At 42.9% G+C, this 15285-nt stretch overlaps 1 protein-coding gene across 1 annotated transcript; it reads left to right on the forward strand.

The window, feature by feature from the left end:
• The first annotated feature begins 2397 nt into the window (after window positions 1–2397).
• NPY (neuropeptide Y) lies at window positions 2398–10070 on the forward strand. The gene is made up of 4 exons (XM_058568846.1): window positions 2398–2530; window positions 3496–3683; window positions 7917–7997; window positions 9873–10070. Exons 2-4 carry the CDS (start codon window positions 3496–3498, stop codon window positions 9895–9897), a joined length of 294 nt encoding a protein of 97 aa, XP_058424829.1. The 5' UTR covers window positions 2398–2530; the 3' UTR covers window positions 9898–10070.
• Window positions 10071–15285: the final 5215 nt, after the last annotated feature.

A 15285-nucleotide genomic window follows, 5' to 3' on the forward strand; every position in this document is an offset into this window, starting at 1 on the left:
ATGGAATATTTTAAACATTCGTAGGTTAGTATTTCTCAATTGTATCTCAATATAGCATTAAGAATAAATAAACATATAAATAAATAAATTAAATAAATTTGGTTTTGAAACAAAGGAGAGAAATGGTGTAGCAGCTAGAAGGAGATGCTGGGTTGAGTGACTATTGCTTTAGTTTGTTTTGGGGGGGGCGGTTGGTTTTGCTTTGTTTCTTTTATGGAACAAACACAAGCAAATCTATAAGCTACAGGTATATATATTTGTAAGCGCAGAAGACTATAGGAAAGAGAGGATGCAATTAATGGAGCAAAACCTGAGAGAGAAGAGACACACTAGTCAGAGCCCCAGGCCAGGAATGCAGTTTGGACTGGAGAGAAAGGGGATACAGATATGAGGGCACACGTAGGGCACACAGCTCCATTTTTTTTTTTTTTTTTTTGGTGAGGAAGATCAGCCCTGAGCTAACATCCATGCTAATCCTCCTCTTTTTGCTGAGGAAAACCGGCTCTGAGCTAACATCTATTGCCAATCCTCCTCCTTTTTTTCCTCTCCCCAAAGCCCCAGTAGATAGTTGTATGCCATAGTTGCACATCCTTCTAGTTGCTGTATGTGGGACGCGGCCTCAGCATGGCCGGAGAAGCGGTGCGTCGGTGCGCGGCCGGGATCCGAACCCCCGCGACAGTAGCGGAGCGCCCGCACTTAACCTCTAAGCCACGGGCGGCCCACACAGCTCCATTTTTAATTCTCCAAATGCTGCTCCCTGAGAATAAGCTCTTATTTGGGGATACCAGTGATATTATCTTAAGCCAAATTAATCAAATTTCTACATCTTCCCCACTCAAGTGTGGCACATCTCCTTAGAAGTAATTTCTTCCAAATTCAATGATTCCTTCTAAGTCTAGATTTTAACTGATGGGAATCTGCGATGCACTCTAAAACTAAGATTATTTTGTTGAAAAATGGACAGTGCCTTTCCCCATATCAAGAAAGGGCTCTAAGTTAGAAGGTGCTTTGCTCTGACTTTACCCAAGGCTCTTTCACACGAGCACCTCTGGGCCACGCTGAGAGCCCTGATATTTGTGTCACTGGCACATGTTTGTGTAACGTGGAAAGAGAAGTGGTCATCTAAGTGAGAGCAATGCTGGTCTTCAAAATTTCTAACACAGAGACACACACAGGAGTGCTTACTGCAGAATAATTGATATTTGATTCAATGCTGCAGAAACAACACAAAAAACAGCGTCAGTTTAACAAAATCACTTGTCGTTTTAGCATCAAAATAACGTATAACTTAACGGTTTAATTTCCGAACGTGCCATTTTATTGAGAAAGATTCAGACTTCTAGGAGCATTCCTTCAGGGAACTTTAACACCTAGTCCACTACATAAAATCTTGATCCTGTAAAAATAGTTTCTGTATCTTTCATATCCATTCAACAGGTTTATCGCGATGCGCAAATTAATGGTGATCGTTTTTTACCTATTTAATTTTGGTCAGAACCCAAATTCTCAATCAACGTTAATTGATTATATCTGAGACTAACCAAGGGCTAGCAGATAAAAGAGAAATTGCTGTTCATTTAACTACCGGTCGCTTTGGACCAAAATTTTTCATTTGACTGTGCTTTAAGGGGTCTCTCGACGCTCCAAAAGTGTCTCGTTTCCAGCAAACCAAGGAAGTGGGTTTACAATCTCCCGCCTCTGGGGAGTTTTCAGTCGCCGCACTGTTTCAGGTCACGACCCAGCCGGGCACCCTGCGTTTGGGCGAGTGCTTGGGGAGGGCTGCTCTCCCCGAAAAACAAGCTGGGGAAACGGGGGAAGCCACTGAAGCCCATTCTCAGCCCCTGGGAGGAGGGGGGCGTTTGGGACCCTCTAGCTCAGGACTACTGGCTGGCGCCTCGGACCTACTTTAAGCACAGGAAAATCTGTGCACCAAGTTGTCTTTCCCCGAAAGCGCGCAGGAGTTGTGGCCGGAGTCCTTGCCGCTCGGGTCCCGGAGATGCTCCACCAAGTAGAGGATTCAGGTACTCCCTACCCTGGCGCCCAGTGGGTTGGTGGTCCCGCTGACAGGCGACAAAGATGATCTGGGCTGCTCCTATCTCTGGCAGGACTAGACGGGGCGAGAAAGAAAGCCGATTTGGGGCGCCGCCGGAGGGCAGGGACTTGCCTTTGGCGTTGTCCAGCGCCCTCGGAGCGCGCTGCCTTGCTCGCACTGTGCCAAGCCCCCAGTCCCGGCGCAGGGCTTGGGGTGGGAGAGTCCGGGTGTGGGCGGTTCCCGGAGCCGACACTCGTACGGCAGCAGCTCCAGCCCCCTCCCCGAGTCCGCCACCACTCGGGGGCGGGAAGCGGCGGGGTAGGCGTCACCCGAGCGTGACTGCCCAAGGCCCCCCTCCTGCTGCGGTGAGGGAGCGCCATAAAAGCCCTGTTGCGACCCGCTCTCGACAACCCATCCTCCGGCTTTCACCCCTCGGAGAGGCGCGCCGGACCGCAGAGCACTCGCCGCCCAGCCACGCCCGCCCGCCAGCCCGCCACCGTGAGTGCCACGATCCGCTCCGCCTGGCGGGAGCGAAGGGGGGAACGCCGGTGCACGTGCCCGGGGCGCCGTCTAACCCCTGTGGAGTCCTAGGGCGCTATCGGGGCTGTGGGGGGGAGGTGGGGTCGCGTGCCGCTCCCAACCCCTGCGCGCCGCTCTGCCCTCTCAGCGCTCTGACGCGCGCCAGCCCCTCTGGGCGGCTAAATTCTACTCCCTCCTTCTGGTCCCCTCTGATTGTACATCTGCCGTTCTCCCGGACCCTCCCGGCTGGGCAGTCCTTCTAGGTTATCTTTTGGCTGATATAGAGGGGGAACACGACCCCCAGCCCAGGGCAGCTGACAGTTTCCTCCGAGGTCACCGCCTGGAGCGAGGTTTCCCAGGCAGCGCCCCCTGAATGAGGAATCCCCGGAGCTTGGAAGCCCCGCGCCCTGCCACCTCCCGGGATCCTTGGCATCCGAACTGAAACTGACTGGCCCGGGGAGCACTTCTCTCCCCTCTCCCCCAAATTGGCACCTCGAAGTAATCTTAGCCGTCACTGCCGAGCTCCTGCAGCCGGACAGACCAAAAGTATGAGAGAAGAAACTTTTCTCCTCTGACAGGGGTTTGGGAAAGAGGGTAGGAAAGTGATAATTTCTCAGCCCAACGGAAGGAACTTCTCATTCTGTTTGTCAAGTGTCTAAACTGGCGCCAACCCCCACGTCCACCCCCCACCCCCAACCTTGCCTCTCGCCAGGCGACTCTCCGCCGCTGCAACTTGGACCAAAGTTGTGCAGTTTTCCGGCGGAGCAGAGCGGCCGGCCCAGGGCAGATCTTGCCTTTAGTAGGCAGAGTGGTGCTCGCCACGCTCCGCTTTCCTCTGCGGGACTGGGTCGAGCGTGGATTGAGGGTCGTGGGTGGTAGCAAGGGGAAGGGCGTGTGTCCTCTGAATCCCCAAGTCCGCTCTGCTGCGCCTGCTGTGTCCGCAGATGCTGGGTAGAAAGCGATTGGGGCTGTCCGGACTGACCCTCGCCCTGTGCCTGCTCGTGTGTCTGGGCGCGCTGGCCGACGCGTACCCCTCCAAGCCGGACAACCCGGGAGAGGACGCGCCAGCGGAGGACCTGGCCAGATACTACTCGGCGCTGCGACACTACATCAACCTTATCACCAGGCAGAGGTGGGTGGGTTCGGCGGGACTGACTAGGAGCACCCTGCCAGCGCACCCGGAGATCCTGGGGATCGTAGAGGACAGGGACCATTTATTTTTCTTCGTTGTATCACAGGGCAGGACCGTATCAGGCACATACATACCCAGCTCTTAGTAAATGTTTGCGCCCGTCACTGGGTACTTTCCCTCTGCAACTACAGTCACAAAATCGTGACCCCTGGATTCAGGTTCCCTAGGCTGTGTGGCTGGCCGTCTCCTCCCACCCACTCCCTTGTCTTTTTGTTTTTAGAGCAGGTGGGGACCTGTCTGGAAACCTGGGTGGAGAAGCACCCAGGGGTCAGGAGTGCGCCAGGGAAGTGGTGTAGGAAGAAGGGTGAGCAGGATGTCTAGGAAAAACAGCAACCAAAACAACCAGGAAACAGCTGCGTTGGTGAAGACATTGCCAGATTTTCCATCCTGCCCAGAGCAATTGAATGACAGTACTTAGGGAAAGACAAATAGAGCTATTTTCTTTTCTTCCGTACAGCGTTTTTTGCAGTCTCAGACCCTTACTTGAAAATTCTGGCCCCAATAAACAGAAATTTAGCATAAAACAGTTGATCTAAAATGCAGAGACTTTTCTCGTTTTACAGCAGGTGAATTCTGAAAAGAAAGTGCCCACTTGGTGCTTTATTAAGTAGAAACTTACATTGGTCTAGTCACTCTAGGATGAATTCAGGAATTACATGGAATCCAAGAAATTGTAAACTTTATTCTGAACCCCAAGAAAGCTAAAATAAAATGGCACATTTTCACTCTCAACATTAAATATTAAGCAAAAAATCAAATCCAAACTATTTTACAAATATTACAGCATATAAATTTTATTTCGAAAATTGATTCATCTTAGTTCCAAATCACTCAATATCTTATTTTAATTACTGAGATACAGTGACCTTATTATCTAAAAAGGATGAGCCCTTTAAAAGCATTAGTGTTAACATGTTTAAATTATGTTTTGTAAAGTGTAGTTTTTGTTTTTACCATATTTTTTACTGTTTACAAGTCAGAGAATAGTTGAAAAGGATCCAAAGTGGGGAGAATTTATATTTCTTAAATAAAATTTTATTTTTTCTGTTTTATCAAAAAGGGGTGTAACATCCTTAAAAGCTTTTGAAAAAGTCCCAGTTTATACAGAATCAGAAATATATGAAAATGCCAGAATTAAATAGTATTGGTTTGTGATCCTTGAAGTCTGTTCATTTTAATTAACAAAAAGCAATAATGTTTTATATCATAGTAGACTTCTCAGAAAGTAAACTGCTTCAGATTCTTGCTTATGCTATCATATAAACCAGAGAAAAGAACTTGTACAAATAGAAAAGATATTTTTTCTAGGAAAACCTTTGTTGGTTATTTAGTTTGTCAGTTATAACACAAAGTAGAACTTATTTCTGCAAAGATGATTGCTATAAAGCTTTACCAGTGTATAAAGCTTTAACATTTCAAAATGTTTTTCCTGGGCATTATTTTGTTCAGTCTTTACCTCAAAGCTTTGAAATGAGTATAATTATCCCCATTTTACAGAGCATGAAATTAAGAACATTTCATGAAAGCTTATTTTGGGGGATGAAATTGGAACCTTCCTACTGGTTTTCCTTAGATATTGTCACCACCATCAGCAGTTAGTGTGATCTCCAACATCTTTGATGAGGAAAAAATAAGGGAAAGGGACTTGCATTTCCCAGGAAGAGATTCAGGTCAGGTGGGAATGAGTTGGTCCTGAAGCAGTTTCCTGTCTCATCTTCATGCAAGTTCCTTCTTAGAAACCATCAGAGGCTTATCATCTGCCCGCATCATCTCCATTCTGTACTCTCATTGCCTTCCCACCACACACACCCAATCACACGCACGTGTTTGTATTTTTTAAAATTACAGTGTCACTTGTGAACGTATGTTTTAATTTGGCAGAAATGGTAATCTGATATTCTTTTTCCTCCCTTTTTATACTCAACCCCTGTTTTTAAGATATATACTCCTGGTTCATTGCTTCCAAAAGCTGCATCATTTTTTCTAGAGCATGGATCTACCACAATTTGCTTACACAGTCCCTAGAGCAGTGCTGCTCACCTGGGGCTGACTTGATGCTTCCCAAGACATTTGGCAATGTCTGGAGACATTTTTGGTTGTCACGATGAGGGTTGAGTGCTGACATCTAGTAGGTAGAGGCCAGGGATGCTGCTAAACATCCTACAACACCTAGGACAGCTGCCTACAGCAAAGAATTTTCCAGCCCCAAATATCAGTAGTGCCAAGGTTGAGCAACCCAGCCCTAGATTAGTGTGTTCTCCATCCTGGTTGCACATTGGAATCACCTGGGGAGCTTTTAAAATATACTGATGCTGGGCTGCACCCCTGACCAGTTAAATTAGAACCTCTGAGGGTGGGCGCTGGGCTTTACAGTGGTTTTACAAGCTCCCCAGAGACTCTATCTTTGAAAGTTAAGGCATTATAGAGAAGGATAATCTAGAACTAATTAGAGAAGGAAGACTAGTGAACAGTGCTTTATGACTGTGCATATCCTGCTATTATACATTTAGGTTCTTTACTGGTAAACTGGAGAAAATATTTACCAGTTCTTTCACTCACTGGAGCATGATGAAAATAAATGTGTTAAGATTGCCCAAGAGTTTTAAGATTAGTAAAATCGATGGATGGACAGAATAAATAGGTCTAAGCAGCAGCCTACAGTCTGGTATCACAACTCCAGAAAATCTTTGAGGAAATCTTACAAACGATGGGGGCGGGGGAGTTTGCTTTGTTTTTGCTTCCTTTGAGTCCCAGCAAAGGAGCAATAATAGGAAACCTTTCTTAAAAATTTAAATTTCACTGTGCTTGATAGGCAGATGGAGTCTACCCTCTGTCAGCTTTGTTCTGCTGTTTTATCTATTAGCTAATCAATCCATGCCAGGCTGATTCTTCATTTGTGAACAAAGCGGCTGCTGGTGTCCAATGCCTTTTCTGAGAAAGGGAAAAATAGCGTCTTCACAAAACACAACTTGGTATAGATTTGTCAGACCCTTTAGCAGAGAGAGAGAGAGAAAGAGAAAGAGACAGACAGACAGACAGACATCAGTGTACTCACTCACCTGGAGCAAGTAGCATGTACCATCCTGGAGGAAAGCATACCCTCTCATTCATGTATTGTCCTATCCAGATCCTGCTATGGAAAAAAAGACCAAGCACATTTCTATGGACCAATAGGATTTGTTTATATTTACCGGGCAGATCTCACAGCATGAGAGAAGGCTTTTAGCTTTTGGCACCCCAAATAAATATGGAAAATAGAGGACCCAGGATCTGTTGGTAGCTGTAAAAATGGGTGCATTTCAACAGCAGTAACGTGAATTTGTGCATCGCTTTGTCACTTTCAAAGTATTGCAATTCACAGTGAATATTCACAAAGACTCCAATTTAAATCAGGAGTTACAATTTTACTTTTACAAATGAGAAAACTGAGATTCAAAGACACAGGTGGTTCTAGAACTTCAGTCTGTTGATTTTTTTTTCCTAGGGCTGTTTCTGACCAAATATCATCTGGTCTCTTTGTTAAGATTTAAACTGCTGTGTATCATCAGAACTATAGCCAATTAACTAATTATGGATACATTTAAAATTATACTTCAATGTATTTTTTTTTAATTTTTTTAATTTTTATTTATTTTTTCCCCCCAAAGCCCCAGTAGATAGTTGTATGTCATAGCTGCACATCCTTCTAGTTGCTGTATGTGGGACGCAGCCTCAGCATGGCCAGAGAAGCCGTGCGTCGGTGCGCACCCAGGATCCGAACCTGGGCCGCCAGCAGTGGAGCGTGCACACTTAACCACTAAGCCACGGGGCCAGCCCAACTTCAATGTATTTTAATTTATTTCCTATCATCTAGTTATAAAAGTATATCTAAATATGTATTGCTTGAGATAGTATAAAAAGGCAAGAATTTGACTAGGAATTTTGGTTGGGTTTAAATAATCTGCTAAATTTTTTAAGTATTTAAGCAAAGTTTAAGATATATATAAATAATTTGAAATCATATTTATGATGTTTCTGTATAATTGATGCTTCATACACCTAGATTACTTGTTAGCAGATGATCAACTTAAAATAACTTTTAGATTTAATACTCCAAATCTTCTTTTTTTCTAAAGGTTTTTATAGCTCCTCCAAACTTGCTTTAAAGGACTTTTTCTTCCTTTTTTTTTTTAGATACGGAAAACGATCTAGCCCTGAGACACTGATTTCAGACCTCTTGATGAGAGAAAGCACAGAAAACGTTCCCAGAACTAGGTATGAAAAGGCTTGTGTGGGGACATTGTTGCCCAGGGGAGGGAAATCAGAGAGGGCTGCCTGGGGAGGAGGTGTTGGAATGTCTTCCAGACCAGGTGGGATTTGGGCAGAAATGGGGATGGGGGACAGGGTAGAGAGGACCTTTCTTTCATGTACTCATTTGCAAATCTCTAAACTTCTGTGGGGTAGTATTTTCCAGCCCAAATTATTTGATGCTCCTGTGAAAATTTTAAATATAGGTGACTTTTACCTCAGAAATTACTTTATAGAGAATTTCTACCTGGGTTAGAGTTGGGAGAACATAGAGTGAGTCCTCACCTCTACATTGAAATGACCAACCGTCCATCTTTGGCAGGGGTAATCTTTGGTTTTTATATACTATGTGGAGTGTCTAGACATTCTAGGAAATGTCCCTCATGGGTCTCAGTCTAGACTTCCTGTTTTTATGTGAAGCTGTAGATAAATCAAGCCGTGCTTCTGTTTACTTTTTGACATATTTTAGTTCAACTGATGTCACATCGTAATTTATTGCATTCAACGAATGAGTGTTGAACAACATATTATTCTTAGAGGCTTGTCTGTAACCTTGGGGTTTTCTCGGAGTGTGGAGCTGTCTTGGGAAGAGGCGCCCACCAATATCTAAGTGTCCAACATTGGGCTAGGATCCTCTGGGGCCACCTGGATGAGGAGTGCTGCTGAAAAGAAGCCTAGTCCTCTGTTTTCATAACTGGCTCTTCCGTCTGATGCCTCTTGCATCTACCCCCAGTAAAATCACACACGTATGGTTCACCCATTTCTGGGGTAGCATGTCCGCCCTAAACCTGGAGCTCTACAACATCAAGAACCAAGTTCTCCAGAAGAGGTCACTAGAACACTTGCTCAGTGAGTGTAACTGGAGTGTCACTCTTCATTGGCGTTCTCCCTAGAGACTAAGCGGATGACGGGCTGTGCCATTCGCCATCCCTCCCACCCTCCCTCTGTTCTCTTGTGAAATGGCCAACCAGGGTGAAGGCACAAGTCTAGAGTTGTTAGGTTTGTTTTCTCTGAAGGAAACAATTGGGACTAGAATAAAACTCCAATACTCTTGCTCCTGGAGATACCAGCCCAGACTTAAACAGCAAATGCAAGGGAAGCAGGTAGAAAATTCATAGGGGTTGTTATTAAATATTAAGCAATAAATGCTTTTTAATGTTTCATTGACATGTATATGATGTTTGCAAAGGTAAAAAGTTTAGGGTAAGCTATATCTACTTAGAGTGAGAAAAAGAACCATCCAGACCTACTTAGAGTCTTGCTGCTGCTCTTGGTTTTGTGGCCCAAAGTCACACAGTCGGTGCCTGAAAGAGAATTAATTGCACCCTTATCAACAGCCTCAATCATGTGCAGTTAGAGACAAAACTTGACAGCTCTGAAGTTGCCTGTGAATGCTATTTTATTAAAAAGGGTTCTTTATAGTCTCATAAATAGCATCTTACTACATAAAAAGCCTTGCAGGAAAACAAAGGAAGCATATTCAGAGTTGAGGAAAAATAACTTTCTTGTTACAGTTTTGTGTGATTCCTGTAGGTTTGATCTTCAGAAATATTGCAGAGTTCTTCGGCTTCTTCGATAAATACAGAGCCTTTTAAATACTCCCTCTGAGATTTGCCTGAGATTCCTGTTAACACGAGTGAGAGCTACTCAGCTGGGTCTTCGCACATTATGCCACTGTGTCCCTCTCTGATATTATACATGGCGTCCTATTTAGAATGCCAACAGGAGCATTTTCAACAGGTTCTGATCATCTTTCAGTTCAGAACTGAATGTCTCACTCTTGCAAGCCTCCCACGAAGTTGAGAAACTTCTGTTACATGCTTTGCTTCTTCTGTTTGACAGGCTGGAAGACCCTTCTATGTGGTGATGGGAAATGAAACTTGCTCTCCGGTCTTTGCCTATTTTTCAACCCATATTTCATCTTGTAAAATTAGATTCCACCAGTCCTCCCAATGCATGCAGCCACTGTGCTCAACTCTGCAGAGTTTCCCTTTGTTGTCATTGTATATATGTGCATTTAAATAAAATACCATGCATTCAAAAGTGTATGCTCCTCAATGAAAAATCTGTTGTCGCAATAATGAGAATTACTTTAAGTTATTCATTAAAGCATGATCTTCCTCAAGTAGCAAATTCAAGGTGTGTTTCACCAATATTATAACAGTGGCTATGGAAGATATAAAGATACGATGATTTATAAGGACCAAGACTCAGGAGTGTGTGTGTGTGTGTGTGTGTGTGTGTATAACAACAGAAGTATTTGGAAACAATGAGCAGAGAAATAATTTGGAATATTTTGCTGAACTCCCTCCCCACTGCCCCCCTCATTCACATGGAATCCTTGTTAGCTTGTGCTGTCAGCAGAAAGGATTGCTATCTAACGGAATTTCCTACAAAATGTCCTATACCTCCTCTGTCTAGTAGGGAAGCCATTAGCCACATGTGGCTTTTGAGCAGTTGAATGTAGGTAGTTCAAATAAGGAGCTGAGTTTTAAATTTTATTGAATTTTTATTTAAATAGTCACATGTATCTACCATATCAGATAGCTCAGGTAAATACATTTACTTAGGCTGCTACTCTTAGAATTTGAGTCATAAACAGAAATACACTGAGTAGGATGATTACCTTTTCACACAACATGGGACATGTTAATTAATTTAGCTAAAGGTTATTAAACTTTCCCCTTCCTTCATGTACCTATTTGCATGGGCTTCATTTAAAATTAATGTTATTAGATTCTTACATGTAATTTCCATATCAAAGAAAATGGGTCTCATCCTATATTTGTACTTTGAACCACATTGTAAAAAATATGCACAATTTTTTTTTGTGATGTATTAAAATTGCTTACAAAACCCACATATACATCATGACTTAGGGAATCTTATGGTATATAAAATATTCTCTGTATGTAAAGAATTCTAATGTTTCTTTAGCCAGTGAAGTCAGTGATGCTACAAAACATAATTTCCTTTAATGAAACTAAGATAAAATTGTTCTGCAATTTTCCTAAATGTCTCCTTATTTCTGTTTCTTTGTGCTTTGAACAAAACACCAATATGTAAAGTGTTTTTTAAAATCTTAAGATATTGAGTCAGTCACAATTTATTATCACACAATGTCAAAGTTCTTTATTAACCTAGTATTTTTAACCTAGTATATAGTCTACTTATATACTAGTATACTTACGTAAGTATAAGTATATACTTACATACTTATATACTTGTATATTAACCTAGTATATTAACTTAGTATATAACCTAGTACATTTGGATATTTTCTTTATTGAATTTAGTACTATGCAAAGAAAGTTGACTCAAAGATTCATTTGTCAGCACAGATACGTTGAATATTCAGCACCACACACAGAACTCTTCAGAGCAAATAGAAGTAACGTATATGAATCATTGAAAGATAATCCAGAAATTTCATTTTAAACAAAAGTTTAAGCCTCTTATCTCACTAAATCTAAATACCTGAAGGCTAAACATTAAACAGCCTACGTTTTACTAATCATTCAGGCCTTGATCCCTGGCCTCCTCTTCACTTCCTCTTCCTAGAAAAAGGACTGAGCCTTCACACCATGTGAGCTCTGTGGTCCTGACTCAATGGCTCTCAGGTTCTCTGACCTTCAAATTCACTAAATTTCTGAGTTCTCAGTCATGAAATGGGGATAATAAATCCACTTCTGGGTACTGCACCGTAAGCATCCTTGCCGTAGACAGCTTTGCTGCAAGCGTTTTTGCCACAAACATTTTTTCCGCGTAACTAATTGCCCGTAAGGCAACTTTGCCGTAAAAGATAAAATGATGAAAAATAAAAGGACATTAAAAAAGGACATAATGAAACACAAAAAATGAATACAAAATTAAAAAGACTTTATTGCGAAATATTTGAATACGTTTAAAATGTGTTTAGATTCATGGCAATACTATGCAAATAACCAATTTTATTTTGTGGATTGTACCTAAGCACTTGTCTTTGAAATCTTTCCTTCATAGTATCATCTGTCTTTTTTTGCTTGTTGACTCGTCTCCTCGTTTGGCATCCAGCGCTCTTTTTCTTTTTTGCTAAAATTTCTTCCTTCATTAAGAGAGGTATCAGTTTATAAATACTAGGATGCATATTTGTCATAGAGCTTCACACTGCACTGTGAAAAGCCTTCTACACTGTTGTTTGTTCTTGGCATATTGTCACATGTCTCTTGATAGACTTTCCAAAGTTCTATGGGAAACGTGGAGCTGAGATTTATATAAAATAACAATGGGAATACTGCATCAATGGAGAAATGAAACCAAACTGTCAACCAGTCATTTTATCTTTGATGGCAAAATTGCCTTATGGCCAATTAGTTATACCGCGAAAATCTTTGTGACGAAAAAGCTCGCCGCAAAGATGTTTATGGCAAAGAACCTTACAGGGAAAAGACGGAGCAGGAAGAAATCCCGCCCAACTTTCCACATAAGTCTACACTGGGATCAAAATTCAAGTTAAGATAATGCTACAAGTACATAATAGAAGGGAGGTGGATAAGGATGAAGTTTTTGATGATTCCTGTGTTGGATTATAAATCCCTTGCTCTAGATTGAATGCTTGTCTCCCTCCAAATTCGTACATTGTAATCCTAAACCCCAATGTGATGGTACGTAGAGGTGGGACCTTTGGGGGTGATTAGGTCCTGAAAGTGGAACTCTCACGAATGGGATTGGTGCCCTTATAAAAGGGACCCCAGAGTGCTCTCTTGTCCCTTCTGTCATTAGGACACAGTGAGAAGATGGTCATCTGTGAACCAGGAAGCCGGCTCTCACCAAGTGCTTCTGGTGCCTTGATCTTGGACTTCCCAGCCTTCAGAACTGTGAGCAATAAATTTCCACTGTGTCTAAGCCACCCATCTATGGTAATTTGCTATAGCAGCCTGAATGGATTAAGATATCCCTAATAAGCAAGAATCTTCTTTAAGAAGTACAATCATGGTAAACTCTTAACTCTTCCCTAGTCATATTTTTTCGAACATTTTCAGCCTGCTGACCCTCCTTGGAATAGGTGCAAAGGCACCAGATCACCCACTTGTCATTGCAAATAATAATAATAATCCTCATTAGAGTTACAGCAAGAACAACTCAACCTTCCTTAATGAGATGCCTGTAAGCAATGTAATCATGATCAAGTAGATCTATAAGCATTTATTAGCTCTCCTCTGACCCAGACTCTATTCTAAGAGGATAAATTATGCATAAGTTTCCTGCAGATGCCACTGTGTTTTTATTTTGATTCTTACAATGCCGTGACACATTCAAGCAGATAATTATTCTCCCCATTCTCACAGGTGGGGAAACTGAGGCCTAGGGAAAGTAAGTGACTTTCCCTACCTCATTCAAGTTAGAGGGACTATACAGTAGATCCTCTACTTGCAAACTTTGCCCTGCCTGATGATGTCTTGCAGAAGATGAGTGAAGACCAGGTCAGATATAATCTAGTCAAGAATATAACTCTGGCACACTTAAAACAAATTAGAGAATAACAAAGTACTAAACTGTGCAAAAGGAAATGAATGTGAAAAGAATTAGCTGGAAGAGGCTTAACAGAGAATGTGAATGTTGAGCTGGGATCGAGGACGTTTTGGGTGAGGTGAGCAGCTGGGGTAAACACAGAGGTGGGTCAGCCACAGCTTGTGTAGGAAATTTTCAGGGGTCTACCTGACAGGAAAAGAGGCAGAGTGGCCAGGTTGGATTGATGAAGTAGGTCCAAGAATGGCTAAACTCATATATCCATTCATTCACTCACTTAACATTTTTTAAGCACCTAATATGTACTGGTACATTGTACTAGGCACTGGAGATATAAAGATCCATGATAGTTTCTCAGGGAATTTGCCATCTAATGAAGGAGACAGATAATCACAGTGCATTGTGGGAAGCACAAAGACAGGAGGGAGTGTTAGAAGTTTGGGATGTAGTTAAGTGCTCCCTTCCCACACATCATGCTTCCCTTTGCAGTCTCCTGACCAAGGAACTGTAGATATAAGAATCAATTGCCAAATGGGAAACAAAATGCCAGATGGGCAAGCATCCAATGAGGCTAAGCTGAGTCAGGGCACCTGCCTGAGGCCTGTGCCTGAGCGGAGTACTCCTGCCCCCCATACCAAATCTCAGCATCCTGGTGGAGAGTGACGGGAATATGAGGTCTGTGGGGCAGCCTCCCAAATCCACTCACCCAAACAGCCACATAGATGAGAAGAGCCACATCTAGATGCAGATGGAAGAAGAGAAGGGCACTCGTGACTGCACATTACCTTCTGATACAGTGTCCCCGCCCGTGATGCAGTATGGTCTAATAAATCAACGTTACCTTCTGATACAGTGTCCCTGCCCACAGTGCAGTGTGGGCTAATGAATCAATCAGAACAGCAGCTCCCCTCCCAGGCAGGGGGAGATAGGAAAAGAGAAGAGAGGAAAGGGCCAGAAGCCTCTATGAGCCAAGGCTAAAACTTAGGCCCTTCAAATACAATATGGTCAAAGCTCTTATTCCCTATTTCAGGGGCACAGATATCTCCTCCCTCCCTAACAAGAAGTGGGCATGAGGTATTACAGGAGCCATGAAAGGGTACCACCCCCAGCTGGGGAGAGTGGAGGAGGCAAGACAAACTTCCTGGAGCTGCTGATGCTTGAGCTGAGGTTTGAAGGATGAGCACCAATTGCCAGATGAAGAATGCGAGATAGGAGGTAGAGGACATGCAGACATGAGAGAGTAATACATATTTTGAGTACTTTTTAATTATTCTTGATTCCTATACTTTGAATTTGACCATACGCTAGGCTTGGACCATGGGGTTACTATTCTAAAGGAAAATCCCATTTGGGATGAAATCACGTCCCCCCACTCTCACCTGCTTTTCCTGTACTCTTGGTTCTAGGGGCAAACTGGCCCCTCTAATAATATTCTTCATTCAGCCAAATCTGGACTAGACTACTCAGCCTGAGATCTTTTCACCATGATCTTATGGACAAATTTACAAGTTCAGAGAATAAATGTTATAGGGTTGGTTCTATCCCTAATTCAGAAAGGAAGGGACTCACTATTTCTTTTGCAATATTTCAGCATCCTTAATATTTTCCAATCTCTTTCCCCTACCTAGATAAGGGTCAGGACAGAGGAGCAGACATAAAGAGAAGGAAAAATCAGCACTGGGTTGGGAGTTCCACGCCATGGTATAGTGCTAAGTAAGGTAAAGATGACTGGGGCAGCTGTGCAAAG

This window comes from Diceros bicornis, chromosome 3 (genome assembly GCF_020826845.1).
Source record: "Diceros bicornis minor isolate mBicDic1 chromosome 3, mDicBic1.mat.cur, whole genome shotgun sequence".
Taxonomy (NCBI): Eukaryota; Metazoa; Chordata; class Mammalia; order Perissodactyla; family Rhinocerotidae; genus Diceros; species Diceros bicornis.